Genomic DNA, 23,562 nt, shown 5'->3' on the forward strand with positions numbered 1-23,562 from the left:
CATCACTAACGGCAAGCTAACGTCCGTTAAATCCAGGAGCATTTAATGAACAGTACGGAACTTTAGGGGTATTTTATGAATTTTGAAACGCGCAGGTGTATTTGGTGCATTATTGCAAACCTCAGGGGCATTTCATGAAAAAACCGTATTTAAAAAATACCATTTCATTTAATTTTTTGTACCATTACATCATTTGTTCGATCCATAATCGGTCCAAAAAAAGTATGACAGCAAACAGTTTTGTCTTTTCTCTATCTTGTCTCTTTGTTGGTGTTATGTTTTTGGTGATACATCACAGCATGGGATTTTTACTTCCTCCACGTGATATAGAGGCACAAAGTGCAAAGCGATAACGGGTGATGGTGTACACAGGATTTAGTCCCACGGCTTACATAACACCTACTCAAAACTTTACCAATTAGGTTAGTTGACATCCACACATGAAATACTATGTTGTCTACTCTTTCACCATCCCATAGATTTGAATCTCTTGGACCACCTAGATCTTGGATTACGATGTTGTGATCTAATACTCCATTTAAGTGATTTAACCTAATTTCTTGACTCAATAATTGGCTAACTAGTATAACGAAGTATAATCTAGGTATATCCAACATGTACTTCAGTCGCAACACATAAAAGATGTGTATGGGTAATCCAAACATGCCAAGACTCAGATTTTGTCTAAGAAACTAAACTAACAAATGGTCAGATCAACTGGTAAGGGAGTTGTTTCAACTTAATAAGAGGTTTTAGATTCGGGTTCTAAAAATACAATCAATTAAATAGCATGACCTGTGTGAAGTCTATACTCCGTATTAGTCCGTATTAGTTATAGATCTAGTAAGCTTTAAATTATCGAGTAAAAACTAACCGGGTCAACACAACCCCAGAGTCCCAGACTCGTGTTGTCATGTTGTTCCTTGTGCAATAGTTGTGACTTGTGCGTAGTGTTGTTTCATTGTTCTCCAATACACAAAGTGCTTCAAATCCAATAATAATACTCCTATTCTCTCAATCAAAACAAAACAAAAACAAAAGAGAACAAAAGAGACGAGAATAATGCAAAGAACAGTGAGCAAGTTATCATCAGCAGTATCACAGAGAAAAAACCAAGCTTCGTCTCTTTTCTGGCGTTCCTTTTCTCACTCTTCTTCTAGGTTCCCCTCATCATATTTTTCTACTTTTCCGCCCTTTTTAATTTTAATTACGTAATCTGATTTAATGGAGAAATTGACAGGAATGCGTTTGGAATTGCATTTGATATTGATGGCGTTCTTATTCGGGGTAATTCCCCCATTGGAGGATCCCCTCAAGCTCTCAATAAGCTTTACCATCCCGAGGGTTTGTTTCTTTTAATACTCGCTCTGTCTCGATTTAATAGTAGCGTTGAACTAGTAATGTGACAACTAATTTACCTTGGATCCCATAGTGTATAGCATTTATGGGCCAATCCTGTTGTCAATTGGTTTTAAGATGAAATCCAGCGACAAGCTTTCTTTCGAAATTGAGGAAACATGTTAGCTTTGGTTAATTCATTAGTTCCTCTTGTTTTGCAATGATTTGATTTTATGATTGTGAATGCAGGTTCCTTGAAGGTCCCGTATTGTTTTTTAACAAATGGTAAGTTTTTGTCATACTTACTTTATGGCCTTAGGAAATGTTATCAATTAGTGAATCATCAAGAGCATGTAATAGTGTATTTGCTGTGAATTTGTCTTACTGTTTTGTGGTTTTCATTATGATTTGATGTTTTATGACTTTGAAGATGATATAGACACCGATACATGATACACCACAGTTGTTGTTAGTTTTGTTGTGTAGGTTAATGTTGTGAAGATCTTGATGTCTCCTGATTTTGGTACTAAGGTGTTCTTTGGCTTTTCATTTCCTGAATTTGAAGGTGGTATACACCGATACAGGGATCACCAAATTGTTGTTAGTCTTGTTGTTTAGGTCAACGTTGTGAAAATCTTTACGCCTCCTAATTTTAATAGCTGCTGGTGTTCCTGGCTTTTGATTTTGGAGTGACTAATCTAGCATTCTATGTCTGATAGGGGGTGGTGTTCGTGAATCTAAGAGGGCTATTGAGTTGAGTAAACTATTTGGTGTAGGAGTTTCTTCTTCACAAGTAAGTTTGTATGTTATTCAGCTAAGGCTTATATGTTGGTGACTTTCAATTAATATCTACAAGGACTGCACATCATCATACCTTTCTCACTATCTTTATATCAGGTTTTGCACGGACATTCACCCTTCAAACAATTGGCACATAAGTATCCGCTGTTACAACCTTTTGTGCTTAGCTGTTTAATACATCAACTTTGGGAACCAAAGCAATCCCCTTTCTTTATTATCAAAAAAAGCAATTCCCTTTCTTCGTAGGATATAAGACTTATTTCTCCTCTTCTACTTTCCTGGCGTTGACCGGGTGCAGGTTTGAGAATGATTTTGTTGTTGCTGTTGGCAAAGGAGAACCTGCTGCCGTGATGTCTGAATATGGATTCAAGTATGATCATAATCAACTTAACTGACTTATTCCTCCGATAAGTGCCATGCTTTTGAATGAACGGACACTTACTAAAGGATACGTACATCTAAAGTTTGCCACTTGTAAAAGGGAGCATAATATACCGACTGCCAAACTTCTTATGCGCTTGTTTCATTTTTACAGGGATGTCATATCTATAGACGACTATACATTGTGCTTTGACAACATTGATCCTCTGGCACCTCAGAAAAAATGGACAGTGAATGGAAGCTCAGAACCATCACCGGAGCTTAAGAAATATGTTCGCTCGCAGAAGGTTCAGGCAGTATTTGTTGTTAGTGATTCTGTTGACTGGAGCAGGGACATTCAGGTTATTCTTCTGTACAACTAACTTTCAAAGTCTTTATTTTATCAAATTTCAACTCAGTTTCTAAATCTATCTTTATCCATGGCTGTTCCGACTTCCGAGTATGGAACTGAGAGAACGATTTGGGAGTACCCTGTCCTGTCAAGCAGAACAAGCGTAAGCTAACTTTGGGGGTTTAACCGAGGAAACCCCCTCCGATACTTAAGTCAGTAAACAAGTCAATATTTTTAGAGAGAGAAAGTAGAGAGGGTTTAGAGCTTGTACTTGTATTGAATGTGTCCCCAAATAAATGAGGAGAGAGGTATTTATAGGCGTACTGTTCAGTACTTTAGCCTATTCAGATGTCTGTCACGTTTGTGTCAGCGATGTACTTGTTATTTGTCGCTTTGCTTAACGACGCACTCCTGTTGTCGTCTTGCCAGGCTTTGGTATCTGAACCATTTTGTCTGCGTGGTCGACTTGGCACCTAATATTCCATATTTAGCAACCTGCTAGCTTTCTGCCCAAGTAGTCTTCTGAGGACCATGAGGACTATGTTGTTCTGCTCTTAGTTTTGAAAAGCGTGAAGCGCACCAAAGCGCAAAGGGTCCCTATCGCCTAGGCGTAAAGCGCTAGGCAAAGGCGCGCGCTTCTTGTAGGTGAGGCGACCCAATATAGATATAATTTTATTTTTTGTATTGTGTACAGTTTGAAATAAAAGAGCACAGAAAAGTTACATCTACTATAAAATACCTGTACAAATTAAAAGTTTAGATTGTTAGGATTGTGACAACTCAAAAGTAAAAAGTAAAAAGTAAAAGTAATAAAACATTAAAAACAAATCTGAAGGCCTACCGGTGGATACTGGATAGTGACAAATCAAAAGTAAAAAGTAACTTTTTAGTATAATAATAATAAAGTAAAAAAAAACGGATGACAGCTCATTGTCTCCCCACTTGAAGTTACACACAGTAAAGGTATAAGCCATACTTTATAAATTAAAAGAAAAAAATTGTGGAAGGGAAACCAGAAGGAGAAAACGAGTAAGACCGGCAACGGCCACCGACGGTGATATGACCGGCGACAGAGACACCAGTGCACTCGCCGACAATCTCTGTCACAGATCGAGTGACCGAAGACCTCAAATTTTGAGTCACTCTAAAATTAGGATTTTGGTCTTTGATTTAGGGAATCGGTGTCGGAAATTGAAGCAAACCCATGCAATTGATTGAGGGTTTTGGGTCGAATTAGATTTCTTTAGCCAGGTAAGATGTTAATTTGAAGAAATAGTGGTGTTATTTAGGCTTTTTTTTTTTCTCAATCTTCTCTTCCTTGCCGCTTCCATTCTGAAAGGCGGTTGCCTTGCACTTCAACAAAACCTAGACCTTTTATGCCTCCCAATGGGAAGATGGATGGAGTTGAGATCTCTACTGGTCACCACTTGGAAGACGCAACCTTCGCCTTGTTTGATTCCATGGTGAAGCGAGATGACCAGGGTAAGGAGATCGGCCATGCTCCAAAAAATTGGCTTCCTCAATCTAGTTATATTCCGCGAAACAACGTGTTAGCCGCTATGCACCTGTGCAATACTCACCCCAAAGGTATTGTGCTTTTCTTTCATACTTGGTCGTTTTTTCTCTTCCAGACTCAAGAGTAGGCGCCGATCCAGACTCCTGGTCTAGACAGGACAAGGTACTCCCAGATCGTTCTCTCAGTTCCATACACGGAACTTAAGGTATTCCAAATGAAAAAGTTAGGCTAGTTTATGAGGGACTGTCCTTTAAAGTGAGCGACTATGACATAAGTATTGGAGAAAAGGAAACCTACCAAAACTGGTATAGTAGATCGGGGAAAGTCATTGTAGGACAGATCAATTACACGAAGATACAGAGTGCTATTATTCGCTATAGGGCCAACAAGACCATATTCTCGGACGTCAAGCCTAATAACGTAGCGAGCAACAGGTGATAAGTGATTCCTGTCCACTCGCAACAATCTGTGCCGTTCCGTGAAGTTGAAATATTCACACCACTTTCATCAATGCCGAAATGAAAAGAATTTTCAATAGAAAATGGTTCTTTGAAGTTGATGAGAGCATTGTGTTCATCTTTAGGGAAATCGTGATTACCCCAAGATGGAAAAACAATGAGCAGAACGAGTAGATTTAGAAAGAAAGAGAACAAAGAAACGCAGTGAACCATGCTTACCTAGTGTTCTAGTGGTCAAGCTGCCAAATTATTAGCCCAGAAATTCGATTATGAAATAAGATGATAAATTTGATTTATGGAAAAGAGTGAGAATTTTGTGGAAATGATGAATTTGATTTATAGAAAAAGAGTAGGAGAATAATTTGGAAATGAAAATGAGAGATAAAGGTGAAGGCGTGAAGCTGAGAGTATGAGAAATCTATAAGGGTGAAGCTGAAAGTATGAGAAATCTATTTGTTATTCCAAAAAACTTGAGCTTTATGTTCTTGATGATCATAACAACAATAAAAGTGTTATTAATGATCATATATTTATTATACCTGAGTAATATAGTTATACCTGAGCAATATAGTTATATGAGAAATTTATTTGTTATTCCAAAAAATAGATATTCATGTTATTGATAATCATATATTTAGAGCTTCATGTATTGATAATCATATATCATCAATAACATGAAGTAATTTTCAGAATAACAAATAGATTTCTCATACTCTCAGTTTCACCATTCTCTCTCATTTTTCATTTCCACATAATCTCCTACTCTTTTTTCTATAAATCAAATTCATCATTTCCATAAAAATTCTCTTTTCTTTTTCCATAAATCAAATTCATCATCTTATTTCATAATCCAATTTCTGGGCTAATAATTTTGTTGTCCCGACCACTAAAACACTAGTTAAGCATGTTTTGCTGCCTTTTTTTGTTCTCTTCCTTTCTCAATCTACTTCTTCTGCCCATTGTTTTTCCGTTTTGGGTATTCACGGTTGCCCCAAAGATGAACACAATGCTCTTCTAAACTTCAAAGAATCACTTTCTACTGATTTTTTTTTCACTTCGGCATTGATGAAAGTAGTGTAAATATTTCAACTTTATGGAACGACATAGATTGTTTCGAGTGGACAGGAATTACTTGTTACCTTGTTCCTCGCTACGTTATTGGGCTTGATCTCCGCGACTATGGTCTTGTTGGCCCTATAGCGGATAATAACAGTCTCTTTCAACTCCGTCATCTTCGTGTATGCGACCTGTCCTACAATGGCTTTTCTCCAATCTATTATATCTCCCAATTTTGATATGTTTTATTTTCTCCAATATTTATGTCTTGGTAGCTCACACTCATCAAATAGCCCAACTTTCGCAGTTGGAATACCTTATGTCCCGAGTATGGAACTGGGAGAACGATATGAGAGTACCTTGTCCTGTGAAACATATGAACTTAAGCTGATTTCTTGAAATAGAGTTGATTGGTCACCATTTGGAAGACGTGACCTTCGCTTGGTTTGATTCCATAGCGGGATGACCAGGGCAAGGAGATTGATCGTGCTTCAAAAAATTGGCTTCCTCAATCTAGTTATATTCCGCGAAACGACGTGTTATCCGCTATGCACCTATGCAATACTCACCCCCAAGGTATTGTGCTTTTTTTTTTTTTTATACTTAGTCGTTTTTTCTCTTCCGAATTCCTTGATAACTTGCGTGCTTACTTTTGTGTGTGCGTTTCAAGTCGCTAACACCTTAACATGGAGCGTCTAGGGTTAGCTACAGATGGGACTCCTCTGAGCAATGGGCCTGTTGAGGTTCTGTCTAAAGCTTACCGAACAATAGCAAATATAGTCAGTGGTCTCACCGCTAGCACCTGCCTGACGACAAGGGGTGGTGGCTCTGGTGTGGTGGGGGGCAGGTGTTCAACTTCTTCTGCAACTACGGGAAGGTGTGGCAGGGGAGGACCAGGCACATCTTTTGATGTTGTGGAGACGGCTATTGATGTTCAGCGGGCTGCTCAAAGGGAGCAAGTTGTTAACCATGTTTTGTGTCTGTTGAGATAACGAATGAGGAAGAAGACGTTCCTTTCGTACGACGCGAAGGTAAGAGGCATTGTACTGGTGAGAGCTCTCAGGAGTAGGCGTCGGTCCAAACTCGTGGTCTTGACAGGACAAGGTACTCCCAGATCGTTCTCCCAGTTCCAAACTCGGAACATATGGTATTTCAACTGAGAAAGTTAGGCTAGTTTATGAGGGGCCCACCCTTCAAAGTGTGAGCTACCAAGAAATAAGTATTGGAGAAAAGGAAACCTACCAATATAGGTATAGTAGATCGGAGAAAGTCATTGTATGACAGATCAAGTACACGAAGATGGCGGAGTTGAAAGAGACTGCTATTATCCGCTATAGGGTCAACAAGACCATATTCTCGGAGGTCAAGCCGAATAACGTAGCGAGCAACAGGTGATAAGTGATTCTTGTCCACTCGCAACAATCTGTGTCGTTCCGTGAAGTTGAAATATTCACACCACTTTCATCGATGCCGAAGTGAAAAGAATTTTCAATAGAAAATGATTCTTTGAAGTTGATGAGAGCATTGTGTTCATCTTTAAGCCAATCGTGAATACCCCAAGATGGCAAATCAATGAACATAAAGAGTAGATTGAGAAAGAAAGAGATCAAAGAAACGCATGGAACCATGCTTACCTAGTGTTCTAGTGGTCAGGCTGCCAAATTATTAGCCCAGAAATTCGATTATGAAATAAGATGATGAATTTGATTTATAGAAAAAGAGTGAAAATTTTGTGGAAATGATGAATTTGATTTATGGAAAAATAGTAGGAGAATTACGTGGAAATGAAAATGAGAGATAAGGTGAAGCTAAGAGTATGAGAAATCTATTTGTTATTCCAAAAAACTTGAGCTTTATGTCCTTGATGATCATAACAGCAATATAAGTGTTATTGATGATCATATTGATAATCATATATTTAATATACCTGGGCAATATAGTTATATGAGAAATTTATTTGTTATTCCAAAAAACTTGATATTCATATTATTGATGATCATATATTTAGAGCTTCATGTTATTGATGATCATTATCATCAATAACATGAAGTTCAAATTTTTGGAATAACAAATATATTTCTCCTACTTTTAGTTTCACCCTTCTGTCCCATTTTTCATTTCCACAGAATTTCCTACTCTTTTTCCATAAATCAAATTCATCATTTCCATAAAATTCTCTATTCTTTTTTCCATAAATTAAATTCATCATCTTATTTCATAATCCAATTTCTGGGCTAATGATTTTGCTGCCCCGACCACTAAAACACTAGGTAAGCTTGGTTTGATGCATTTCTATGTTCTCTTCCTTTTTCAATCTACTCAGTTTGCTCATTGTTTTTCCATCTTGGGGTATTCACGGTTGCCACAAAGATGAATACAATGCTCTTCTCAACTTCAAAAAATCATTTTCTACTTAAAATTCTTTTCACTTCAGCATTAATGAAAATAGTGTGAATATTTCAACTTTACGGAACGACACAGATTGTTGCGAGTGGTCAGGAATTACTTGTCACCTTGTTGCTCGCTACCTTATTGGGCTTGACCTCTGAGACTATGGTCTTGTTGGCCCTATAGCGGATAGTAGCAGTCTCTTTCAAATCCGTCATCTTCGTGTAAGTGACATGTCCTACAATGAATTTCTCCAACTTTCTATATCTCCCAATTTTTGTATGTTTTCTTTTCTCCAATATTTAAGTCTTGGTAGCTCACACTTTAAAGGACGAGTCCCTCATCAACTATCCCAACTTTCTCAGTTGGAATAACTCATGTTCCGATTATGGAACTGGGAGAACAATCTGGGAGTACCTTGTCCGGTGAAACAGAACAAACGTAAGCTGATTTCTCTAAGCCTAGAACTCTTGTGCCTCCTAATGGGAAGATGGATGGAGTTGGATCTTGACTGGTCACAACTTGGAAGACGTGATCTTCGCCTGGTTTGATTCCATGGTGAAGCGGGATGATCAGGGCAAGGAGATTGACCGTGCTTCAAAAAATTGGCTTCCTCAATCTAGTTATATTCCGCGAAACAACGTGTTATCCCCTATGCACCTGTGCAATACTCACCCCCAAGGTATTGTGCTTTCTTTCATACTTAGTCGTTTTTTCTCTTCCGAATTCCTTGATTACTTGCGTGCTTACTTTTGTGTGTGCGTTTCAGGTCGCCAACACCTTAACATGGAGCGTCTAGGGTTAGCTACAGATGAGCCTGTTGAGGTTCTGTCTAAAGCTTACCGAACTATAGCAAATATAGTCGGTGGTCTCACGGCTAGCACCTGCCGGACGACAAGGGGTTGGGGGGGGGGGGGAGGTGTTCAACTTCTTCTGCAACTGCGGGAAGGTGTGGCATGGGAGGCGGCGGTCCTGCGCCTCGCTCTGGTAGAGGAAGTGGCGTTATTGGTGCTGGTCCTGCACCTCGATCTAGCCCTGCTCCTAAGGCGACTCCGCCTCATACTAGTTCTGCTCCCCGCGGGCAAACTAGCCGGGGTGGTACTGCATTATCAGGTGTTCGGCGTTCACGAGCTGCCATGGAAGGCACATCTTTTGATGTTGTGTAGACGGCTATTGATGTTCAGCGGGCTGCTCAAGGGGAGCATGTTGTTAACCATGTTTTGTGTCTGTTGAGATAACGAATGAGGAAGAAGACGTTCCTTTCGTACGACGCGAAGGTAAGAGGCATTGTACTGGTGAGAGCTCTCAGGAGTAGGCGTCGGTTAAAACTCGTGGTCTTGACAGGACAAGGTACTCCCAGATCGTTCTCCCAGTTCCATACTCGGAACATAAGTATTCCAATTTCCAACCGAGAAAGTTAGGCTAGTTTATGAGGGACCCGTCCTTTTAAGTGTGACCTATTGGAGAAAAGGAAACCTACCAAAATTAGTATAGTGGATCGGAGAAAGTCATTGTAGAACGGACCAATTACACGAAGATGACGGAGTTGAAAGAGACTGCTATTATCCGCTATAGGCCAGCAAGACCATATTCTTGGAGGTCAAGCCCAATAACGTAGCGAGCACGCAACAATCTGTGCACTCGCAACAATCTGTGTTATTCCGTGAAGTTGAAATATTCACACCACTTTCATCAATGCCGAAGTGAAAAGAATTTTCAATAAAAAATGATTCTTTGAAGTTGTTGAGAACATTGTGTTCATCTTTAGGCCAATCGTGAATACCCCAAGATGGCAAATCAATGAGAAGAGGGAATAGATTGAGAAAGAAAGTGAACAAAGAAACACAGGGAACCATGCTTACCTAGTGTTCTAGTGGTCAACCAAATTATAAGCCAGGAATTCGATTATGAAATAAGATGATGACTTTGATTTATGGAAAAAGAGTAGAGAATTTTGTGGAAATGATGAATTTGACTTATGGAAAAAGAGTAGGAGAATTTTGTGGAAATGAGAATGAGAGATAAGGATGAAGCTGAGAATATGGGAAGTCTATTTGTTATTCCAAAAAACTTGAGCTTTATGTTCTTGATGATCATAACAGCAATAAAAGTGATAAATATAGTAGCTAGCTGTCGGAACGAAGTAATTGATCCTCTGGGGATAGTTTTGAACCAGCTCAATTCCATCCCATCCAAAGTGGAAGGGAAAACCTTGCACCACATGGAATCTGTGTCCGTGTATAGCGTCATATACCCTTCGTACTTCGTAGGCAGATAGGTGATTGGTCAGATCCGTCTTTCCATAGAACTTGCAAGTGGGCATCTTTATCTTTTCCATTTTTTCAGATAATATTTTATCACAAAAAGGTGATTTATCACGCTTAACTATAACTCGGTTAGGGTATAGAGTACATGACACAGAGTGGTATGTTGGTATAAGACTTTCTTCTATTTCACTTGTTTTTCTGGGTCCTGACTGGAGTTACACTTCCAATTCCCCTGCGAGATTCCTCTTCCAAACATTCGGACTCTTCTGGGGCCTATGCCTCTTCTTCTGCTTCTGTTCTACTTCAACATCAGGATGACGCTTCTTGGTCTGATCCTCCTGAGGGAGAGGTTGGGTGAGGGCTGTCTTGGAGGGCTGTGCGCATCTGGTCTGGTGAGAATTGGGAAGCCAACCTTTCCAGATACGCTGCAGTCGGAGCTTGGATGACTTGGCTTGGAGTTGCCTTAGTCTCAGGAAATATCGGTTCCTTATTTTGTCCGACATTCTGGGGCATGCCAAACTGTTGCACGAGGGGGTCTTAAGGTCACTGGTGTGGTTTTTGGAGTAAGTGTTTCTATTTTTTGTATTACCGGTTCGTCAACATAGGTGTTATCATTGCTTACTAACTGGGTGTTCAATGTTAGGGAAAAGGTCTGGAAAGTTCCCCTCCTTCTAGCGCCACTTGTTTCGAGTATGGAATTGGGAGAACGATCTTATCCTGTCAAGCAGAACAAACGTAAGCTAACTTCGGGGGTTTAACCGAGGAAACCCCCTCCGATGCTCAAGTCAGTAAACAAGTCAATATTTTTTGAGAGAGAAAATAGAGAGGGTTGAGAGCTTGTACTTGTATTGAATGTGTCCTCAAATAAATGAAGATAGAGGTATTTATAGGCGTACTATTCAGTATTTTGGCCTATTCACATGTCGCCACGTGTATGTCAACGATGTACTTGTTATTTGTTGCCTTGCTTAACGACACACTCCTGTTGTCGTCTTGCCAGGCTTTGGTATCGGAACCATTTGGTCTGCGTGGTTGACTTGGCACCTAATATTCCTTATCTAGCAACCTGCCAGCTTTCTGCCCAAGCAGTCTTCTGAGGACCATGTTGTTCTGCTTTGTTCGTAGTGGTCTGATAGGTCTAGTACGTCTCCATACAATGGCATTGTTTATTCCAAGTCACTAACTCATTTGTAGCATTAGGTTCTCTGTGACATATTAAGAACTGGAGGCCTTCCCGGAGGAGAAATTGGAAGTCAACCTCCACTATACTTTGCCCATGATGATCTTAAATACCAGGTCAATTTACTTTCATCTTATACTTCTTGGAATCACTTCCTTGAGTTACTCTCTTATCTGTTACTGATGTGGTGTCACTGAAAGTAGGGTGCATTCCCCACTGAGCGGTTTGGCATAGGTGCTTTTAGGATTTCGTTACAATCTGTATTCAACAGGTAAGGCTTTTGGAATCTCCTGATTTACCATCTGAAAGTTGATAAATTGTAGGTCATGTATGTGTTTGTCCTGTACTCCTGTTGTTTTGAAAGAGAAAGGTGCTGAGAATTAATACTGCTTTGTTTTTGGTTCCTGATTTCTTCTACAGAATTACAACACCATAAATACGAATTCTTAACAATGTATTTCTGGCTCTTGGGACTAAGGCTTTGTTGTTGTTGTTGTTGTAGGGTGGATTTATGAATTATCTGTAAATGTACCAACATTTTAAAATGAAAATCTCTTTATTAACCTTGACCATCAGAGTCAAATATTTATCTCTGAGATTGTTTAAATACTCTCACTTTAACTTGGGATCAGGGATAAAAATTCCTGCCTTAAGAATCATTAGTAGTCTGGTAGAAAGCAAGTCCGAAGTATATACTGTTCCTTTGGGTGTTTTTTGGTTTTACCACTTGGTTGAACGTATTCCTTTCTCCATCTATTTGATTATTTCAGCGGTAGCATGTTCAATAAAATGATAAGTTGTCTAATTTGGTTTATTATGCTGATGTAGTGGTCTGATAGAAGTGTGCTTGATTGTGTAGTATTCACCCTCATCCTTTGCAATATTCTGCTGTTGGGAAGCCGAATCCGCTTGCTTTCAAGAATGCTGAAACTACACTACGTAAACTTTATAACCACATGATTGCCAATCAGGATTGTGGTGGCATTAGTCCTTTCGAAACCCTGTATATGATCGGGGACAACCCATCAGTTGACATTAAAGGTGCACAAGAGGTTAGTCTGAATAGTCTCTTAACTTGTTCGCATTGGCAAATTCTGGTGGCTACATCACATCTTATGTTGATTATTTCTCCCGTAATAACTTGTTTCATTAATCTAATCAGACGTTGTAGTGCTCTATGACATTAATGTACTTGCAAATAATATAATTTCAGGCAGGACGTCCTTGGTTCTCTATTTTAACTAGGACTGGAGTTTTTAGAGGGAAGGAAAATGATCAGGAATATCCAGCAGATATGGTATGTAATTGCTGAACACTTTGCTTGAGATGGTTGCCATGCACTAGTATCTGACGTTTTTATAAGCATGTCTTAATTTTTAATTGAAGCCTCTTTCACGATTCTGATTGTCCAAAGTCCGCAGTCTGTTGAATTTTATTAAGAGTAGGAGTCTTCTATAGATATTAACTTGCATGATTGAATGTAGGCAATGTGTCTTTTAGGTCCTTCATTGATGTCAATAACTCGTTAAGCATGTTCAAGTCTAGTACTCCCTCTGTCCCTAAAATATACTCCGTATTCCCTCTGTCCCTAAAATATACTCCATATACCACTTATCTGAAATTGGTAACTGAGTAAAAAGGTACTATTTTGAACTTTCCTTATACTATCCTTATTGACTTGATCAACTCAATTCTAAGGGAAGTCTACATATGAGGTATTTAGTGATAATTTCAATTGTGAAGGATATTCATTGGTTTTAACTCAATTCCTTAAAATTGACCCTCAACCAAACACGACCTATCTAGGGTCTAGGGACTAGGGACATGAGAAGTACCCTTTTTTTCTTGTGAAAGATTAATTGGAGATCAAGCTTGATACTATTTGAGAAATCTTTTTTTCCGAAACAGAGCAAGGGTTTCTTCTCATCTACAAATTATGAAGCTTGCAAAGTTCCGAGTCTCGCGTTGTACCTATTTTATAGTATCTATGGGAACTGCCTTTTGTGTGTACTTTTGTATGAACGCCGTTTGTTTTACTTATGTAGGTTGTGGACACTGTTGAAGATGCTGTGGACTTTATACTGGACAAGGAAAACAGTAGCTGAAAATTGGTTGGTATAAGGCTGAAGTTCTGATTTGGATTGAGCAACAGAGGTACGACCTATAGAATTGTTCATGTTCAAGTGTGGTCGTCTGTTTTGGATTGAGCTACAATTGTCAACCGTATAACATAACATTCATTGGGAGGATGCTCCAGTTATGGTCAATATGAACTTCGGAGTACCTCATTAATTTGTGATGAAAGCCTTTGGGATTATTTCGGCTGCCATCGGCTGTTCATGTATGTATAAGCAAGGATACATTTTCCAAAACAGTACAAAGTTAATTTTGGTAAAATATCATGTCGTTTAGTATTGTTAGATGTTATTTTCACCTTTAGATACTTATCCACAATTCTTAACTTCTTAGGGCTACGCTGAGCTAAAACATTTAGTTTAAGTTATCAATCTAATAATGAGCTGAACTTGAATAAGGTATTGCAAATGTGGTGTGAATGTTTGATATTTCAATCTCCAGCCAAGACTCGAAATCTGGGATATTTCAAAACAAATGATCCTAAAGTCACCTTTCCAATTCACATATGTAAGGACATCTTGTTTCTGGTGGGCAAGTTAAGCAACAAATACAAAAAATATAACTGTATTAACATTTTGTACAAGGAAAAGGGTATACAGATAGAGTTAACATATCAACTACGGAGTAGTATGCAAGAGATCAGCTCAACGATGAATGTCCCGGAATCCTGAACTTTCAATGTGAACTTCCCAAACAAATTTTCTACGATTATGTAACAACACCAGCCACCATCGCCACAATCAGAAAGTGAGGACTTGTTTAGGGTTGCTCCCCAGTTTACCAAGGGCCTTATCCAGCGCAGAATGAAAATCTTTAAAAGGAACAAGTTCCATGCTGCAAGGAATAGATTTCAAGACAAGGCAGTAAGATTTATATAAACCCAGATAAAGTATAATGGATTATTTGAGCATATTATCATGGTAATCCCAGTCTTCTTTTAAAACCTTGATGATCACACACACACAAGCAAGAATTCCCAAGTTTGCATGCAATGCTCCATAAATAAATTATACTTCAGATAATATGGATCCATTTTGGGAATAGTATCCAAATCTAGGATTAATTTGAGATTATCAAAAGCTAGGGATTATTAATAAGAAGACTGGCAAACTCTGGAATAAATCATTCTTGTTAAATTTCAAACAATACATTTGCTCCTCATGGTAACATATTAATAACAAGAAAGTAAAAGAGAGAGTATCCAGCTTAAACTTTTAACTTTGCAGCAAAATTGAGTAATACGGAGTAAAATATTAGTAGCATACGCAAAGGTTAGGCTATCCTGCTAAAACTTCTATATGCAGCAACCAGAGTTAGTGATAAGGAGCTATTGATCTAAACAAACAATCCAGGAACATTCTCAGATATAATTTCACAGTCAAACATGGAAATATTATTATATCCTTCTCCAAAAGAACTTACTCGTATTTTAACTTTCCATCACGCATCAGAACTAAGAGTCGATCAATCATATCTCTGCACTCATCAGCTTTATCTGTACTCATCCATTTCTGAAGCCAGAAGCCCCTCAAAGAAAGATCCTAGAAATGCATGGAACAAAGGATTTCAGCAAACAACACACAACACACCATTTCATAAACTCGACACATCTGACAACTGTGACAAAGCTCCCGCTAACCTGTTACGGAGTATTTGGCAACAAATAAGGAGCGGGGAGCGAGTGATTGAAAGAAATACAATATGGTTCGTAGTTGAGAAAAAGAAATCAACTTTTAACTGTATTGATAACAGACAATCATTGGAAAACAACATGGATCAAAGAAAACTAGTCAAATGTAAATGATTCGATCAGAAGAGTGATACTGTACTGGAGATGATCACCTATCCAATGCAGAAGATTATCTCTTCACATTACCCTGTCTTAGGTGAACACAAGGACACAGCATGATAAATGCAATAAAAATTACCTTAAAGATGAAAGATGAAGTCGAAACAGTGACTGGCTTCTTAGACATTCCGCCATATGTTACCATAGTTCCTCCACTCCTGCCAAACAGAAAATGCTGCAAATATCACCATAAGAGCGGAGATGCTAAGATTGCAAAGCAAGTTAAAAAATGTTAAAAATCGCAACCTCAAAAATTTGAGAACCAAAGTAGCAGCATTGCCACCAACGCAATTAAAACCCAAAGCTGGTTCAGGCGAAATTCCCTAGAAATTTCAGATTTCCATAATCAACAAACAAATATAAGAAAGGAAGTAGACGCTTGAGTAAGACACTGAAGCAGCCCCAGTGACTATAAGGACATTGATAGTAAAGAAAAATACCAGCATATCCTTGACATTTTTTACTGCCAGTTGGCTTTCAGTAAATACTTCATCTGCCCCAAGCTTCATGAGATTTTCCTTTATTTCATCTGCCCCAGCCCTGAAGTAAGTGGATTAATGGAAGACTCTCATGGAATTCAAACCAAATTGAAAGCTAATATTGTTTAAACAATTTGATAAGCTTCATCGTTACAGCTCAGATTTGAATTTTTTGACTCGCACCTGTCTCTAATAATGTTGATGCTATGGACACCCTGAATTCGTGCAAGCTGAATGATGCACTGCCCAACCATGCTTGTTGCCCCATTTTGTACAATTGCATCACCTAGTAAAATTCAGCCGGATTAAAACAAAAGGCTTAAGGCTGCAGAAAAATAATTTGGCATATAACAACCATGACTAGTTAGGTCTCTAGGCTGCAGAGCTGCATACATCTAAACCATCCTAGACAAGTGACAAAGATGGGATCGTTACTGAACTGTAGTTTCTGAAATTGCAATAGAGATTTTTACAAAAAAAAGGTCAGATTACCTGCGTTCAGTTGGACAAAGTCTTTAAGCATTCTAGACGCAGTCAAAGGATTAACAGTGACTGTTGCAGCATATTCCATAGGTGTGTCTTTGTTGATTTTGTGCCAGACACTCTGCTCTTTTACGATATAAGACTGCCATGTTCCTGGGTAAAGCAACAAATGCAGCATCAGCTAAAAGCCCTCAGGTATGATTAGCATAGAAAATAATGCAATCACACTTCTGCCATCCCGTTGCAAGAACTTTCAGGACTGACCACATGACAGATCAGTGGTATCCTATGAAGCACGGGGACGGCTGTCCACTGCCGTTTCCCATACCGGGGACGGGTACGGGTCGGGTACACGTATTTGGACAAAAACCAAGTACCCAACAGCCATTAATACCCAAATTCGAAATTTAGGGTTTATTTCAACTTTCTCTCTCACCTGTTACTCTGTTAGAGTCTTCGACTCTTCTTCGATTCGACTCGCCGCCGGTGTTCTTCCTCTCCACCAGCCCAGGCGGCGCCGGCCACTTCTGGTGCGAAGCCGGAAGCTCGAACTCCAAGTCTTCTACTCTTCTTCTTGCGAACTTGTGAACACGTGAGCGATTTCGGCTAGCCTTGTGAACACTGAACACGACGACGGCGAGGGAGGAAGCCGATCCACCGCCGCCGCCGTGACCGCCGTCTCTCCTTGTCTCTCTCGACTCTCGCCGCCAGGTGAGACCCTTCTCTTTTTCTTTTATTTTTTTATTTTTTTTATTTCTCTGTTTGTTTGTGACTTTGTGTTTGAATGGGAATTGAGAATAATGATTTATATTTTTGTTCTTTATTTAGTTTGTTTATTTTTATTCTTCAATTCATTTTTTTTGGACGTTTTTTTTTGTGTAATTATTATTTTCGTTTTTAAAATAATTAAATGTCATTTGATTTTGTGATAAATTGATAATGTGATTTAAGTAACTTAATGTTTAAAATCTCTATTATTTTGAACTTTGAACTATTTATTGTGTTTTTGGTATTTTGAACTATTTATGTACGGATGTTTAATTTAGTTAAATTCTTGTTTTTTTTTTTTTTTTGCCGAATCCATGCCGTACCCGTTTTTTGCATTTTTGATTTTGCCGTTTTCCGTCCCCGTACCCGTCCCCGTATCCGTCCCCGTACCCGTATCCGTATCGGTGCAACCTAGGTGGTATCAACTTAATTTCTAGATTCCCAGAATAGTACTTCCTGTCTCCTTACTCCTTAGTCTCTTCATTATTATCCTTAATAGTTACGTTGACCACCCAAAACTTTCTCAAACAGGTATAGTTTCACATTTGCATAGGTTAAGCACATCAGAAAAGGACCTTGATAACAATGGTAACGGACCATAGAACGATTATGTATGTCTGATGTTAAACAAAAAATAAATTAGCAAACAAACAAGCTTGTGCTAATGTCATTACTCAAGGCAATGCAAACACTAATTCTAGGATAAAACAAGTGCATACAATATGACAATCATTCTCCTTAATAAAGTACCAAATCATTCTAAAACTCCCGCATACACTCGTGTTAGTGTGTTACCCAAATCTACCAAAATGCAAAATTACGTAATGATGCAAAACAAAAACGAGAGAATTAGGTTTGGAAGTTGGATACCAAAGGAAGGAGGAAAAGGAATGACCCAATCACCAGGGAAAAGTCCCTTAACACCGGACCCGACATTGTAAACTTCTCCAACACCTTCATAACCTCCTACCGCCGGCGGCACAGGCCTCACTGGGTAAACCCCTGCAAGAAATACAACAAACACAAACAATTCCACAAAAAATTTCATGTAAGAAACCCTAATTGATCAAACCCGAAATCAATTGTACAGTACAGTATGAAATCAAGACAAAATAACCTTCAATTCGATTAACATCAGAAGGGTTAATAGGAGCAGCAAGCATTTTAACACAGACTTCATTTGCTTTGATTTCAACCGGTGGAATTTCTACTATTCTGCAAATTTAAACCTCACAAATATTGAAGATATGAATTGAGAAAGTTGAAGGTAACGGTGAGAGATAGGAGAGAGGTGGGACCTGGTGAGTTTGTCCGGTGGGCCATGCTGGTCGTAAACAACCGCCATTGCCGGCGGAGACATGATCGCCGAGAAAGCGCGGACATAGTTCCGACGAAGAGGAATTTTCTGCGAACCTAAGTGAAACGACGCAGTTTTACAAGCTGATTTCAGTGCAATCAGCTTCATTGCCGCCATTTTTTCTCACCTTTTCTTCAAAGCTGGACTGCTAGAGCCTGGAGTGTTGCTCTAGAAGACGTAATTGAGATCAGTGTGACAATACGGTGCCGTTTCATCTTTTGAGAGTATCATCCTTTGAGAATTTAAAATCTACCAGAAATTTCATCCCATAAACCATAAATTTAGAACCGTAAAAAACTGACTCGATCTGAAAATCTGACCTGAATCGACCCATGATCGAACGGGACCCGAAATGTTGTTAAAACAAGAAGTACATAATCTGACCGAATTCGACCCGATAAAACCAATGACAAATTTTGATCTGATATTATATGATCTGAATCCGATATCCGAACAAAAGATGAACGATAACAGAACGACCCGACTAGCCAATTATCCGAATTCGATTCGACAACCGGCCTGGCAACGATTTAACCCGACTTAGCCCGATTTGTCATTGACCATGCCTAATAGTAACTCTAAATCTATATTCTACTCGATCCTTCTTTTAACCAACTCGAAACAACTGAACCTTGTATATACGTATTGACTTGACTCGAAATCCATATTAACTTTATATATGTATTGACTTGGGAAGAACACACTAGGGTTGAGCAAAACTATCCGTAAAACCAAAAACCCGATACCCGATCTGGTATCCGATCCGAAAAAGTGGGCACCCGAACTGATATAGTTATCTGTTCGGGTACCCGATCCGAAATTCGGTCATTGGATATGGTTGTGGATATCGTTTTACAAATAACGGGTACCCGATAACGATCCGATAAGCCATTTTTTAAGTTTTTTCCAATTTAAATATTTTTCCCAAGAGCTCAAAATCCTAAATGTTAATAATCAATGTATAATTTGAGAAAATTGTACTTTAATTAGTCAAAATCATGTGTTAGTGCTGGTACTTAGTGTTGAATGACATTACAACAAATCTAGTTATAAAGTCTATTTTTTCCAAATTGGATATCATACCGGGTACCCGATATCCGATCCAAACGTTTGGATACCCGAACTTAATGGTTCGGTTCATGAATATCAATTTTAGCATGATTGGTTATCGGTTACCCAATCCGATAATGCTTTCGGTTCGGGTACCTGACCCATGCCCACCCCTATGATGAGTTGATGATCTGATCGATTTGCATAAAGTTAAAAGTTGAAATAAATTGAACATTAAGTTTTACATTGTGAAAAAATGGGTTTTTCATGACATACCCCTGCGTTTTGGCGTAATTCACCAACTGACCCTCGACTTTCTAATACATAAAGTACCCCTAAAACAAAACTTAATACCCTAAATACCCTTACTTTTAACGTGTTGTTAGTGCTCCGTTAGACCAATTTTAAATTCACCAAATACCCCCATTCACTACTACATTTTCGATCAAATGCAACGACACAAAAGGGGCTAATGCAACGGTACAGTAGAAGCCGTTGTAATAGGCCTGTCTACTGCAACGCCAAGTAAATTTATGTGAGAGCCTTTCCTATCCGTTGCATCAGGTAAGGCTATGACAACGGTTGCCTTAATAGTTAATACAGATGCATTAGCCCACCAAATGCCACGACTCCTTCCGTCCTTCTTACTCATTTTTTATTTACTAATATAAAAATAAAATAAAAAACTCATACTTTTTCACCTGTGCATTTTTGCCGTCATTCTTCTCGAGCTCTCCCTCCACCTCTCTCACTCTCTTAGGGCACTAGAATAATAAGGAAGAGATTATTATCTAAATTCCGTTGAAGATTTGTCTCGCTAATCTTGGATAATGTCAAATTTCTAGTCAAAGAAAAGTTGTACAGAGATTTTCATACCCTTGTCTCATTTGGAGGTCCATTGAAATTGTAGGTATGGTTATGTTGTTCTTTAACTCTTGATTAGTTATTTTTATCAATTAATGGAAAAAACCAACAAATAGGCTTTTTATTCTTTATGATTGACATTCTAGCAAATCAATTGTAGTTTTCCCCCCTTTTTCTCAATCTAGGGTTTGACATTTGGTAATTCAAGTTCTTAGTATAATCTTCATTACTAAATTGAGTATTTCTGAATTGACGCTATTGTAACCTAGAAATCTTTCCTGATTTCTTTGATTATATTTTTAGGGATTTCCCAATTTATCTCTTATTCTTACGAAATGAGCCAAATTTAGTTACTCCTCTACTTCTCTTCAGTCTCTATTTTAGTTACAGCTCTTATTTAATTGTTGCAGACATAACATATCAACCGTGATTCAAGATAATAGATTTGAATACCATTTTTTTTGTTTTTCAACTCACTGGGAGAAAATTATGCATCCCTGATTTATTTGGGTTTTTTCATACAGTTTACTTCAACAACTAGTAATTTCAGAAAGTTGTATTTTGGAGTTATATTGAATTGATCTATTCATTGTTAACTCGTACCGGAATAGTGATCTTCGTATCTTTATAGCTCTAAATTCGAGTTCTGAGGAACCTAATTGTTCCTGTATTCATTCATATTTGTGACACAAAAGATATTGGATATTTTTTATGAAACTAAGGGCGAGATTTGGCTGTTCTTTTGTGGATTCGAGTTGTCACCTAGTTTAAATAAATAGAAAAGCTTAGTTTGTCCACTGTTTTGACAGTTTAAAAAGATGTGAGGCTGGAATGAAGAATAGATCGATTGTTAACATGATTAAGCTTCAAACAATAACTAGATTAAAGGCTTGAAAAGTATGAATATAACCTTTTCATGCCAGTTAATAGATGTAGTTGCAGGTGATTAAATAGAAAATAAAGAAAAGATTAGAGTTTAGAATTTATCATGGAATTTTAGAGCATTCTCCCCTTGCTTTGTCCACTGATTCTATTTAGTTAATTATACTTTTGGCTTCCATAATTGGTGTCAAGTCCAGGAAGCTCTGGATTTACTTGCTGATAGTGGAAAGATAACATTGAAAGAGTATGACAATCAGAAGATCTACATTGCAAGTCAAGACTAGTTTGAAAGTCTGTGAGCTTACTCACATGACGGAAGAGAGAATGGAAACAAGAATAAATAAGTGAACAGATCAAAGAAAGCCGTTTTTGAGTTTAAGGGAGGTATGTTAACCATGCACTTAATGAACCCTTGGTACTTATACATCCTTCCATATCTAATGGGTCTGGCACGTTTATTGTTTATATTTGCTCCTTTTTGGTGATTAAGGGAAAATAAATTCATGGGTAGCAAGAGAAACAAGGATATTCATTGAGAGTTATTAGCTGCATAGCATTTCTTGCATGAAAAGGTCAGGTAATCTCCACATTGGATGTATAATTTCAACTTTCACAACATTTGCAGTTTGTTTCTTTAATATGTTATGTACTTTATGTTCCTGTGGTCGAAATTGATCTATTTGTCCATCTACCTGCTAAATGGTAAATGGAAACCTAATGATTTTGTTAGGCTCTACTTTCCCATTGAAAGTTTTTATCAGTTAATGTATTTCAAATTTTCATACTTTTACTTTTATTTAATCTATTCTATCTGTTTGATTTTATGACAGGCCCAAATCAACAATGTCGAAAAACTAAAGATTATGAAAGGCGGAAACCCATTTACTCTCAACTTCATTCTAGAGGTATGTATTTTCGTTGTAGGTAGAACTTTTTGAGGAATGAAGTATGTAAATATGCTTGATATGGTGGTTTGAAAATGCTTCTTTACGTTATTTCAGTTGTAAACTTAAGACTTCCCTTACATGTTCACTCTTTTCCTAGCACACGCTAGATTGGATTTTGTTCGTTGATTGATTCATTTGCGTAACCAACTTACCTTCCTCAATTCTTCTGTAGGCACCATAAAATTTCCTGTAATCTCATCTAGCCTCATTTTATATTTAATAATTCTGACTAGTATGAAGGAAATATGCATGAATTAAAAACTCGTAATGCCCAACTATAATATGTTAGTATCAGTTGCAGGTGTAGTTGCTGGTGTCGCTTCGGCCTCAACAACCTCAATCGCGACACCAACCGAAATATCATCTGGAAAACTAAATGACCATAGCTTCTGGTAGCATTACATTGCAGGTGTAGCTGTTGGTGTTGCTTCAGCCTCAACGGCCTCAATCGCGACACAAACCGAAGTATCATTTGGAAAACTAAATGAACAAAGCTGCTAGTAGCATCACATTGCATTGAGATAGTAGAGGTTGATCAAGATTAGGAACCTGTCATCTTAACAAGTGAGACAAACGACAATGGTTTTCTTTTGATTATCTCGGTTCTTGCGGTTTTTTTGTGGCTTATGCCTTTGTGTAATGTTAAATATGTTGTTTGGGGAATACCAATTTAGCTTTGATTATTTAGATTGTTTGGCTTTGTAATTTTTCCCAAGTCGAACAATGTAATTTTATCCATCTTTTTTTATTATAATGATATTCATTTTTAATATCTTAAGTTATATTTATATTAAAATCAAATTAAGCATCATATATTTATAATGAAATAAATATTTGTATATATAGCCGTTGCATTAGGTCTTTATTGTACCTCGTTACCCAACCGTTTAAATAGAGTGGACCGTTGCATTAGATATTTATCTAATGCAACGGTTATGGTCAGAGCCGTTGCATTAGATCAGATTGCCGTTGCATTAGGTCTGATGCAACGCCTTCGGATGCAACGGTCATGAGTCGTTGCATTAGGCCTA

The 23,562-nt window shown here is 38.1% G+C and overlaps 2 protein-coding genes and 1 long non-coding RNA gene across 9 annotated transcripts; 2 read left to right on the forward strand and 1 right to left on the reverse strand.

Moving 5' to 3' along the window:
- The first annotated feature begins 978 nt into the window (after positions 1 to 978).
- On the forward strand, positions 979 to 14,170 carry LOC110798952 (uncharacterized protein YKR070W). 2 transcript variants are annotated; one of them, XM_056831829.1, is made up of 12 exons: positions 979 to 1,160; positions 1,241 to 1,344; positions 1,588 to 1,623; positions 2,058 to 2,131; positions 2,236 to 2,336; positions 2,438 to 2,509; positions 2,675 to 2,861; positions 11,737 to 11,832; positions 11,920 to 11,987; positions 12,576 to 12,768; positions 12,930 to 13,013; positions 13,762 to 14,170. In XM_056831829.1, exons 1-12 carry the CDS (start codon positions 1,063 to 1,065, stop codon positions 13,819 to 13,821), a joined length of 1,173 nt encoding a protein of 390 aa, XP_056687807.1. In that variant the 5' UTR covers positions 979 to 1,062; the 3' UTR covers positions 13,822 to 14,170. The 2 variants fall into 2 exon arrangements, with proteins under 2 accessions (XP_056687807.1, XP_021859841.1); XM_022004149.2 differs by having other exon boundaries at positions 981 to 1,160; positions 2,236 to 2,276.
- Positions 14,171 to 14,327: 157 nt separating this feature from the next.
- Positions 14,328 to 19,005, reverse strand: LOC110798951 (enoyl-[acyl-carrier-protein] reductase, mitochondrial). Its single transcript, XM_022004148.2, has 10 exons — positions 18,730 to 19,005; positions 18,549 to 18,646; positions 18,302 to 18,433; positions 16,673 to 16,816; positions 16,364 to 16,466; positions 16,142 to 16,241; positions 15,948 to 16,024; positions 15,781 to 15,859; positions 15,275 to 15,393; positions 14,328 to 14,686 (listed from the first exon to the last, which is right to left on the reverse strand). The coding sequence occupies exons 1-10, from the start codon at positions 18,903 to 18,905 to the stop codon at positions 14,593 to 14,595; spliced, it is 1,122 nt and encodes a 373-aa protein (XP_021859840.1). The 5' UTR covers positions 18,906 to 19,005; the 3' UTR covers positions 14,328 to 14,592.
- Positions 19,006 to 20,476: 1,471 nt separating this feature from the next.
- On the forward strand, positions 20,477 to 23,303 carry LOC110798955 (uncharacterized). Of its 6 annotated transcripts, none has more exons than XR_008924443.1 (5): positions 20,477 to 20,748; positions 21,741 to 21,968; positions 22,075 to 22,156; positions 22,415 to 22,489; positions 22,827 to 23,303. It is a non-coding gene; the product is annotated as an uncharacterized lncRNA (long non-coding RNA). The 6 variants fall into 6 exon arrangements; XR_008924444.1 differs by having other exon boundaries at positions 20,479 to 20,748; positions 21,777 to 21,968; positions 22,075 to 22,161; XR_002536262.2 differs by having other exon boundaries at positions 20,491 to 20,744; positions 21,777 to 21,968.
- Positions 23,304 to 23,562: the final 259 nt, after the last annotated feature.

Source organism: Spinacia oleracea, chromosome 6 (assembly GCF_020520425.1).
Source record: "Spinacia oleracea cultivar Varoflay chromosome 6, BTI_SOV_V1, whole genome shotgun sequence".
In the NCBI taxonomy this organism is placed as follows: domain Eukaryota; kingdom Viridiplantae; phylum Streptophyta; class Magnoliopsida; order Caryophyllales; family Amaranthaceae; genus Spinacia; species Spinacia oleracea.

What these genes read in the sequence shown, in the direction of transcription:
- LOC110798951 (XM_022004148.2), bottom strand. Translation starts at nt 18,905, where the DNA reads ATGGCGGCAATGAAGCTGATTGCACTGAAATCAGCTTGTAAAACTGCG. An exon ending in AAAATGTCAAGGATATGCTG is followed by an intron (nt 16,025 to 16,141) that starts GTATTTTTCTTT and finishes TGAAATTTCTAG; the next exon opens with GGAATTTCGCCTGAACCAGC. An exon ending in GATGGAAAGTTAAAATACGA is followed by an intron (nt 14,687 to 15,274) that starts GTAAGTTCTTTT and finishes TATTCCTTGCAG; the next exon opens with CATGGAACTTGTTCCTTTTA.
- LOC110798952 (XM_056831829.1), top strand. Translation starts at nt 1,063, where the DNA reads ATGCAAAGAACAGTGAGCAAGTTATCATCAGCAGTATCACAGAGAAAA. An exon ending in TTTTCTCACTCTTCTTCTAG is followed by an intron (nt 1,161 to 1,240) that starts GTTCCCCTCATC and finishes AGAAATTGACAG; the next exon opens with GAATGCGTTTGGAATTGCAT. An exon ending in ATGATGATCTTAAATACCAG is followed by an intron (nt 11,833 to 11,919) that starts GTCAATTTACTT and finishes CACTGAAAGTAG; the next exon opens with GGTGCATTCCCCACTGAGCG.